The sequence below is a fragment of the Numida meleagris genome, chromosome 2 (genome assembly GCF_002078875.1).
Source record: "Numida meleagris isolate 19003 breed g44 Domestic line chromosome 2, NumMel1.0, whole genome shotgun sequence".
NCBI lineage: Eukaryota > Metazoa > Chordata > Aves > Galliformes > Numididae > Numida > Numida meleagris.
This window is the reverse complement of record NC_034410.1, coordinates 102478969-102489551: the sequence shown is the minus strand read 5'-3', so window position 1 is coordinate 102489551 and position 10583 is coordinate 102478969. Positions and strand designations below refer to the sequence as shown.

The 10583-nt window shown below is 42.9% G+C and overlaps 1 protein-coding gene across 8 annotated transcripts in view; it reads left to right on the top strand.

Annotated features, from left to right (window-relative positions):
* The window catches only part of ZNF521 (zinc finger protein 521), a 230577-nt gene that overhangs the window by 518 nt on the left and 219476 nt on the right, over positions 1–10583 (top strand). For 5 of the 8 annotated variants that reach the window (XM_021387391.1, XM_021387390.1, XM_021387393.1 and 2 more), the window contains exon 2: positions 878–932. In XM_021387391.1, the coding sequence (XP_021243066.1) occupies positions 878–932 (55 nt within the window). The remainder of the gene's footprint in view (positions 1–877; positions 933–10583) is intronic. The other 3 variants (XM_021387398.1, XM_021387397.1, XM_021387394.1) reach the window with 1 other exon arrangement.

Genomic DNA, 10583 nt, shown 5'->3' with positions numbered 1-10583 from the left:
AAAAAGCCCAAACAACAACAAAAACAAACAACAAAAAAATCGGAGCTTTTTTTTTTTGTTGTTGGAAAAAAAAAATAGTTTAGGGTATTTCTTTTTTTTTTTTTTTTTTTTTTTTTTCTTTTTTTTTTTTTTTCCCTTAAGGAGAGGAAGGGCATTTTATTGCTTTAATTTTTTTTTTAAGTGATTTTTATTTCTTTAATTTCCCCCCCGGTTTACAACTGTGTTCACTTCGGTGGGCGATTCGGGGGGGGTGGGGGGGGCGGATATATCTATAAATTTTTGTGCATCGTTTTTTTTTCTTATTTTTACATTTTTTTTTTTTATAAACTGCACGAAGACTTTTCGCTTTGTAAACAAACCAAGAGGAATTTTAACACTTTTTCTTTTTTTTTTTTTTGCAAATAGAAAAAATCAGATTATTTCCAGTTTTTTTTTTTTTCCTGAATTGATCCGCTTTTCCTCCAACATGTAAATTCTTGTGTAGAAAGAAATCATAGCAGTGCTCGGGCTCCTCTCCAGTCTCACAGATTTGTGGGCTTTTTTTTCTTTAATTTTTTTTTTTTTTTGGTGTTGAGGATTTGAACGTCTTTTTTCTTTTTTTCTTTTTTCCTTTTTTTTTCCCTTTTTTTTTTTTTTTTTTTTTTTGGTGAGTGGGGGGACAGGGCAGGGGGCGGGGGGAGCTCGCAAAGTTTCGGCGGTGGCAGCTGCGTGGCCTCGGCGCGGAGCCCCCCGGCAGCCGCCGGCGGAGTCAGGGAGGGCGGGCAGGAGGCAGAGAGCCGCCGGAGCAGCGCGAGTCCTGCGGGCTCTCCTCGCTGAGCGAGAGGAGGAGGAGGAGGAAGCGTAGTTTCTCATAGGGCTGAAATTGAAACAACTTCAGCTGTTTGCTTTTAGGATGTCTCGCCGCAAGCAAGCTAAACCGAGATCACTCAAAGGTAAGTCCTACCCCTCCCTTCCTTCCCCCTTCCCCTCCCCCGGCCCTCGAACCGGGGCAGCCCGAGCGCCGCTCCGCGCTCCGCCGGGGGGGGGCCCGCCGTGCAGCGGCCGCGCGGTGGAGAACGGAGAGAGCGGTGCGCGGGGTGGGGAGGGGGGTGGGCGGACTCCGCATCCCCGGAGCGGCCCCAACTCGCGGAGCCCTCTGCAAAAGTTACCGCCGGGAGCCGCGCTGACAGCCCGGCCCGCTGTGCAGAGCGCGGAGCCGCACGCTTTTTTTTTTTTTTTTTTTCCCTTTTTTCTCTTTTTATTTAATTTTTTTTTTAATTTTTTTTTTAATTTTTTTTTTTTCAAACGAAAAGTTGTGGGCTTCCCCTCTAACCCTCGCCCCGTCCCGGTGGGGGTGGGGCGGCCGAAGTTCCCGGTGCGGGGCCGGAGTTGGGGCTGTAGAGGAATGTGGCGGCGGCTATCACGTGAAGCGGCCCCTCGCTCGCCGCGGAGGGGGGCATGTGNCGGTGGGAGAGTCGATAAATAAACACGTACATCCATACATCCACCCTGGGGATGGGAGGGAAAGAGGTACTGCGGGAGGGAGCGCGCCCCGCGGCCCCCGGGCGAGCGGGAGGAGGGGGACCCGCAGGAGGACAAAGGGCGGCTTGTGAGGAGGCTGCGGCGTCCCGGCCCGGAGCCCCCCCGCTCCGCCTCCCCGCCCCGCGCGGCCTGGCCTCGCCGCCGCCCCTCCGCCCGCCCGCGGCTCCCCCTGAGGAGCGGCCGCCCCCCGAGGAGCCGCTGGCCCGGGTGCCCGCGCGGGGAAGGCGGCGGCGGGAGGGTGGCTGTCACCTCCCATCACCATCTCTCTCTCTCCCTGGATGCGCGCCTTCCTCCGGGTCGCGGCAGTGGAGTTGAATAAAGCCTGAGTTGCGTCAGGTCAGCAGCGCGAATAAGTTGGCCGCGTTGCGGGTGGGGGGAGGCCTGAGGCTGCCGGGGGGAACTTCTGGAGGACGGGGCTGTGTGTGTGCGCGTCGGGGGGAGCGGACCATCCGCTGTCCCCGAGGGGCGGTGTGGGCCCAGTGCCGTCCCGGGGAGCGGGACCGGGCAGCGCTGCGCCTCGCTCGCTTGTAACAACTCTTCCCAGGAGTTGCCTGCCTCAAGTCTTCCTGTTGACTTCGGTGAGCTTTAGGGCAGGCTTTCTCTTTTAAAACCTTGGGCTTGCTGCTTTACCTGCTGTTGAGGGAAGTTTGTGCAGTTCAGGGGTGCTTTTGTCTGGCATCTCGCAGAGAACAAACGAGCTGCTGTGCCCTCACCTCGTAACAGCGATCCCGCAGGGAAAGTTCTGCAGCCAGCGTGTGCGTTCACATCCCGAGCTTCCCGGGGAGGATTTATTTACATGCACCAAAGAGTTTGGAGCCGGCGGAAGGGCGGCCGGTTGGCCTTATCTGCAAAAAGGTGCTGGGAAGCTTTAACCGAAGGGTAGCTCCAGACCTCCAGGTATTTCAGAGCAAATAACAGATGTGCGGAATTGATGGGCAGATGGAGAAAATTGTTCTCCTGACAGACGTGCTTCACTCGTGGTTATTTGCTCGGTGCGCTCCAGAAAGAAGGTTTGTGAGGTACCTTCCTGTGAGCATCCCGCTTAAATAAAGCCAAAGACACAGCTTCCATTTTATGTGGAGGTATGGACTTTGCCTTCCCTATGCACCGGTAGCTTAAGAGTCCCTGACATGAGAAAACAGCAACATCGCACGGTTCAGCTGGAGTAGCTTGCGTTGCTGACAATAAACTCCTGACTGAAGGAAACCTCCTGATGTTCAGGACAGAGATGCTGCGGATTTCTCCACAGTATCTTATTTACTGTTTTTCAACTAAAAGGAGGCAGTAAATCAATCATCATCTGTAATTATTGCTGCTGTAATTACCTTTGGGGAGTAGGTTATCGTTCCTGGTGGCCTTTGTTCAGATATCTTTTTCGTTTTCTCTGTGTCATTTTTCTTGAATCGTGTCCATTTGTGAGTAGATTACCAGCACTCCGAAAGCAGCCCGATGGTAAGATTTCTGCAGGGCTGATAACGTGTTTCATCTGAGGAGTTTAAAGATGCTTCTGTAGGCACGGCTTTTAAATTCATTGATAAGAGCCTGCCCATCAGTTATTACATCTTCATCTGTAGTGAACAAACAAAAGCTGTAAGTAATGTTGCAAGGAGAATTACAGCTCAGAATTTATTTAAATCCCCCATTTCTTAAGTATTACTGATGTACTCAGGACAAAATATAGTTCTATAGTTCAAAAATAAACAGTATTTTAAATTGCTTCTCTGAAAAACTCTTCTTTGACTGTATGTAAATTAGTTATTTAAACTCATGAGTGCTGCTTCACATCTAAATAAAATATGGAGTTACACGTTACATTTCCAATTTGTCATGTACTTAGCAACCCGTTCTTGGGGGAAGATAGAAGAGATATTTTTGATACGTCTGTCACTTTTGATAACTTAATTTGAAACTTATATCTTAGGGGAATAGTGATACAAGGCAGGTAAATACATTAAAACAAAATGACAATTGAGTTTTTATACTGAATGCGGGAAACTAATGTTCATCGGAAATGGTGGGTGTTAAGAACTTGCTAATGACTAAATTTCTTCTATTTTTGAAAATATTCTTTTGAATTACCCTGGCTTCTGTTTTCATTTCTGTCCCTTCCCATTTCTTTTTTTCCCCCCCTCTCCTTTATTTCTCCCCCCTCCTCGTTTGTTTCCAACTCTGCTCTGCCTGTCCCCCAACTCCTGCTGATGAGTCCCTCTCAGAAAAAAGGCATGGCAAACATTAGACAAACCCTCTCCAATTTAAAAGTAGGAAAAATATCTACCCAAGGAGACATAAGATAGTAAGTACTTTCTGTAAAATGCACAGTCTCTTACAAATATACTGCAGGATTGTGGCAGGAATGAGTGAAAAAAGAGAGTAAATTATTTAACTTTCTGAAAAATAGTGCTTTAAATATCTTATGCGATTCTAGGAAGGAGGAATAAAAGTTCAACTGCCAGGTTCTTTTAGGCAGAAGAAAGATCAGTTGCATAAAACTCAGAAGTCCTAACCTGTATCTTATTGTACTGATTAATTTATCACATTTCCTTGCCTACTTTTTTTTTTTTAATCTATTAGATATCATTGACCTGATCAAAATCAGCTAATACATACATTTGGTGGGGGAGGGAGGGTAGCGGGGAGCAAAGCAGGTGGGGAAAGGTAAGTCAGAGATACGATACCCCTCCAGAAGCCCCCAAAAGAGCCCCTGTGTGAGGCGCTGAAGAATGGTGATTGGAATGACTCCTTAACACTGTATCTCCTAAGGACAGCAGCATCTCCTAAAGAACGCCATGCTGGAGGCCCCTGAGCTGAGAAAGCAAAGGAGGAGGGAAGAGCAGCTCACTTTTATCTTGTTTAACTTGGCCACCTGAATGGTAAACCTTTTTTCTGACTTGGCATGCTTTAGAGATATCACGCTTAGGTTACTGACCGTCCCGCTTGAACCCTTTGCCTTTATGGGGTTTTAATTTTGGGAAGGCTGGAGGTTTTTCTTTTGCCCTAAGGGCTTTTGACGTGAAACTTTCTGTTCAGAAATGAATTAAAGTTACAAAAACACAGTTACTTTAAAAAAAAAAAAAAAAAAAAAGCATTCTTTATGCAAACCTGAATGAAAACGTAGTCCTACTAAATTTTAAATTCAGGTTTCCCTAAGCTAAAGTCAGGTAATAGTCATTATGCTAACGTCCCCCATGAAAATCGCTGAAATTGTAGGTGTTAGATAAGCCGTCACAAGGAAACTAGAACATCCCCATGGATTAAATAGAAGCGCTGATCTTTGAAAGTGATCTTTTTTTTTCTTTTTTTAAAAAAAGTTATTACTTCAAAGTATTTTCTCACTGTAATTTTGTATGCCACATATGACTGCAGAAATGAAATTAGTGAGTGTTAGTTCCTAGAAAGACGAGAAGGAAAAGAATTATCTGCTGTGTTTTACCAGTCGATGCCCTGCTAAAGGCTTGTGTCTTGAAACATTTTGGCAAGCCCAGAGTGTGTCTTAAAGTTGTTCCCTCACTTTAAGCAAACCTAGGTCCTCTTTCCATCCTGGCTGAATTCACAGCTGCGCCTCAGTTGATGCAGAGTGTCGGAGGGCTGAGTAAATGTGTCTGTGTTTTAATGTGACTTGTTTTCTCATCGTAAATTCAAAGCTAAAGGATGATTCCCGCGCAGAGGTGCAGGTGGTGTGCTGTACTGCTAAGGATGGTGGAATAGCAGTGGATCAAAACAAAAATCTTAATAGCGACAACGGTTTAGAGAGAATTTGACATTCGGATCCCCTTCAGACTTTAGCCTTTACATTTCTGTGTCTCTGTCAACTATTTGAATATTTACCCTCAGCCCCAACCAGCTTCTAAATTACATGGACTAGACTCTAAAGTCATTAGATTGTCTGCTGATTAGGCTATAATCAATCCAGCATAAACAAAACCAGCAATTAGTATTGGCATGATTTCTCTGAACTTGACTTACTGTTCCAGTATTGCCGGTCCAAAGAACTTTTTCTGAACAGGCTGATTTTAGGGACTCTCTTATTTTGTCATCATCATTTTATAGGGAGGGAGCAAAAAATTCGTAAGATTCCTTTTGGCCTGAAAAGCAAAAACATCTGTTTGATGCATGAGTGGGTTGCTGAGTTGTATTTGGCCATCCAAAAAGGGCAAAAATTAAGATACTGAACATAAAAGAGTACTTGAAAAAGCAAATTACAGAGGATTTAAGATTAGAATCTTTTTATAATGCAGGCTATTTATAGTGTTCTCCTTCCACTCGACGGCGCGTGCCCCCTGCTCCTTCATATATTAATAAAGAAACAACAATAAAGCAACAACAAAACCATAACTAACCTGTAGTAATTTTCACTGAATTTAGCTATGTGTAGTGCTATTGACTGTCTCAATTAGCTTTGGAATTACAGCAGCGTTACCCCGTCATTTCTGGGGCCAGCATGAGTTCTATTGACCACCATCATCTACTTAGGAACAGGTACTATTAGGTGCGACCATCTGAACAGCTACTGATTGTACAGCTCGCTTCCATAAAAGTGAAAACTTGTGACAAATATAATATTAAGAGACAGAAAAACTGTGTGTTTGGTTTGGTTGGATGTTGTTTTCCCCAGTTGCTGCTAATTTGGTTAAGAAGGGAAGCTGTTGGGATGGAGGGACTTTTCTAATGGGAGTGGGGTAATGCTATGCACCCTGAGCTAAGATGTCTGGAAGGGCTTTTGCTCTGTCATTCTTTTGTCTAATTTACAGTTGGTTTAATAGCTCTTATTTCTTTCTCCTGAAACAGACGATTCGGTATTTAGAGACTCATGCATTTTGAAAAAAAAATAATCCTTGCAAATACTTGTAAATGAGGAAAGAATATAGAAGAACTGTTAATGTTTTACGTAGGCCATTTGGATTTGTGGCTTTATCTATGTAAAACGTTTCAAATAAGCCAGTTGGAGTTGTGTTTTTGTTTTTAATTGATTAAAATATAGTATAAATGCTGATACCTTAAGACAGACCTCTCAGCATCTTTTCCCAGATGTGTTTTAAGATTTCCATTGATTCCTGTAGAGCTACTTGAGGTCAAAATCAGTCCTGATAGGGAAAATGCTCTATTTCCCTTAAATCAGAGACATGACGTATATGTGTACATATGTCAATATTATCTTTCTCAGAAGGGACAACAAACAAATCTGTGCAGATTTTGGCCTCCTTTATTTGGTGCTGTAAAAAAGTAGATGTCTGTTTTCAAATATATTTTGCAGCGCTGTTAGTAGAAAAGCATCCAGCTTTCTCAGTTGTTCCCTTTTGAAAAAGTCAGATAGCACAAGTGAAGATTTTAAATGCTTTTACATCATAATGTAATTCTTGGCAAAGGATTCTGACAAAAAAAAAAAAAAAAGAATGTACATAAAGAGGTAGTGAGGTTTGTTTTTGTTTTAACTTTTAGACAACTTGGGTTCTATTTCACCTCAAGTATGAGCAATTATGCTAGTTTAGCAATTATTAGAGATGAAAGAAATTCTGTTAGATACAACTCCCCTAAACTTCAGTAGCTTCAGTTTTAGCCAGGATAATGATCAAGGAATACTTAGCCATATGCCTAGGGACTGCACTATAGCAAAAAAGATAGGGCTGATCTTGGGGGTATCTTTATTACGACGTGTTATAATTAACGTTTTAATTCAACCCTACTCCTTTCCAAGAAATCTGCTTTATGCTCTTCTGTGCTATATGTACTTCTGCAAGTCTGCACAAAGTCCCCCTCTTCCAGTGCAAAGATTTTAAACCAGGACTGTTGTCCTCCCGGATTTACATTACCTGTTAAAATTGTTGATGCTTTCTTGTGTTTTTTTTTTTTGTTTTTTTTTTTTAACTTCAAAGTCCATTAGTTTTAAACATTTTTTTTTTCCCTCTATAGTGCATAATTATTGAAGAAAGGATGCGGAAGATCTTTCCTTCCTTTTTTTCATAATTTAGTTTGTGGTTGTCAGTGTTCTTCTGTTGTGCACGCACGTGAGCCTTTTGGCTTTTACTCTAACTGGAGTGATGCTGCACAAGTTATACCGCAGCATTTTTTTTTTTTTTTTTTGTACAGTTGAGTCTGTGTAATGTGTACTCAAAAGGGCTGTAGGATTGTTACTGATTCAGCACTATCAATGCCCAGTGGAATTTGAGATTTTTTTGGGGGGATTTGTTTTTGTTGGTGTTATTTTCTTCCTCTTTTTTTATCATGGGAGCAAGGCAGAGAGGTGCTTTTTGGGTGTTTCATCTGATACATTCACTTTTAAATGCAGGTACAGTTAGGTGCAGTTTTTCTTTTTAAGGTTAGAGTTTTTATTCCTCTGAGCATTTTTTATGAAGTCATTGATAAGTCTGTTGATGTAGTCACCCCCCTGCCCCTGCTGACTTCTTTTCTAATTTGACAAGTGCTTATTATGATTCTTTAAAAGTGAAGGATCTGTAACTAGCATATTCTTCTTACAAATTTGGAAATGCCAGTCACTAGTTAAACAGCCCCTGGGCTGAAGCAGAATACCATTTTGCCCTAAGATAAGCAGCGAGGATGCTGGTAGCGAGAGTAGCGGTGCTTCCCTCCTTCCCAACCCCATTTTTAGAGGGGCAATAACCCACAATAGGATTTTTGTCCTTCTTATGGAACAGAACATCCAAAATCTCTCTCCTAAGTTCTCATGCAGACCCTCAGTGTTCTGCATGAGTGTGGGAAAGCTAGAGCACTTTTAAATCGAAATGTCTTGGTTAACTTCACAATAGATGGACTTTTGTAAACAATCCCTGAAAGGTATGACCTTACTAATGTTAGGTCGCATTTTGCCAGGAAAATATGTATCAGATGATGAAATCTCTGATAATTGATTTTTTTGGATTTTCTTTTTTGTTGTTCACTCCTTTTGGTAGCCTGTCGAGTTCAGCTTCCATTACTGACTCCGGAACTTCTTGAAAGGAACTTTAAAAACAAAACCATGCTACCTGCTGTGTTGCTGGACCATATGATGTGATGCAGTGAGTCAGTGTCCTTGGGAAGACCGGGCTGTGCTTTGATCAACAAAACTTTCTCTGGCACTGAGTTGTGATGACTGTCTGGAAAAGAAAACAGCCAAGTGAATTCCTAAACTTGACAGTGGCAGTAGGAAGGGGGTGGGGGGATGGGGAAGTTAATTATTTTCCACCTCCAAAGAATACAATCGCAAGGAAGGAACTTTCTGATTCACGGGTTCCAGGACAACAGGATGTCAAGATCCATGCCTGATGTAACATTTTTGCTCTGAAGATAGGAGGAGGAAACAGATTGCCATTGGTCAATGTGTGTGACTGCTGAAAAGGGGTTGGATTTAATAATTTCTAAAGGACTGGAGTATAGGAAAAGATTGACTTTGCCCTTTTCTAGTGAATCTGTTTTGTAGAGGACTCACCTGATACAAATGTAAATCAACAAAGAAAGTGCTGAAGGACAGACTCAGAGAAAGGGTGTGGGCGCTGCAGTGCTTGGTTTTCTTATGACTGGTTGCCTAGTGGCATTATCACCTTGCATCAGGTACTTGGATTCTTTGTACAATTCTTAGGTTAGGAACTTACGGATGTTGTTGAGTAGGAGCTACCTTAAGGAGACAGCATGAAGTACTTGGAAAGAATGGTGTCTCTTTCCTCCTCCCATTCTAGATGTGGGTACTTGAGCACGTTTGACTACCTTGTAGTCAACAGTCACTGCTCTGGCCCTGCTGTTGGAGGCAGGGAAGAGGTTGTTCTTTTTCTCCCAGAACAGAGAGAATTGGGGGGCAGTGCTTCTGCTCTTCCTCTCCCCTTGTCTGAGGAGTTGTTTACTCTGCTAGAGTGTGAGAGATGGGGGTTCTGTTTTGTGCTTTGGCTGGGGGTGTTTGAATCTGGTATCTCACGGGGAGTATGTCAGTCATTATGCAGCAATGTGTGACCCTTTCTTCCAGTGATGTTTTCCTCTTCAAAAGTGTAATTAAGTGCTTGTTGGAGAAGAGGGGTGGGAAGGAGTGCTCACACACAAGATTCATGTGTCTGATGGTTTGAGTACCCATGTAGAAAGAAGAGATCTAGGTCCTTGTCTGCCAACTACTTACTGTAGTATTTTTTTTCTGATGAGTTATTTCAGTGAAGCTAGAACTAGTATCCAGGTGTCCTGCTTCCCAGGTGGATGCCCTGGCCACAAGGATGTAGTATCATGCTAGTTCTCTTTCTTTCTAGTTCAGTGAATATTGTAGATGAGATATGGCAGCTTCTGTAGCAATGAATGTGTGCACATCAAGTCTGAGGGTAAGTGTTCTTTTCTAGGAAGCTCATGACGAGTATAAATCCTTCTGATAAAGTTGAGCATGTGCCACCCACATCCTGGCTGAGTGATCTAACCGGTGGGTGTGGGCAAGAGGGGGAAAGGAAGAGATACTGAAACTCACGTGTTTTCTGCTAGTATCTTGTAGCAACCAAGCAAGGATATGTAAGCTTTCAAGAAAAACTTGTAAGAATGCATCCAAATCCAAGGAAAGCAGGACTTAATATTTTACTAGCCAGCTGTGGTGGGGCTTTGGTTTAATTTCAGCACTGAGATGCAGAGTGCTGAGAAAGCTGATAAAAACCATAGGTACTGCCTGACCTGAGTGGTGACTGTGCAGAACTAGTGGCAATTTAGATGTTGGGTTCCCTCACTAGTTTTTGGGCTTCTCAGCTCCTTTGTGGATATACAGACCTAAGTGGTGGTCTAAATGCTAAAAAGTCATCTAAAACAGAGAAGAAATTTTGAGAGATTAAAAACAGGTCTACAAAATCATGGTTCTAAACAGATTTAGATCTCTGGTAAATCAGGGATAATCTAAATTGAAAGGGAGTGTATTTTGACTCAAATAAATACATGACATTACATAATAGAGTCAAAGCAAAAAGCTGTATTTTTCTTCAACATTATTAGAACGATGTCACATGGTCCCAGCTCCTCAGACTAAGTGCTTCATTTTCAGATGTTGTGGTCAACTGCAGTAACCTTGGCTGTAGGTCCTCATTCCTTCCTTCGATCTTCTGTCTTCACACTTGTGT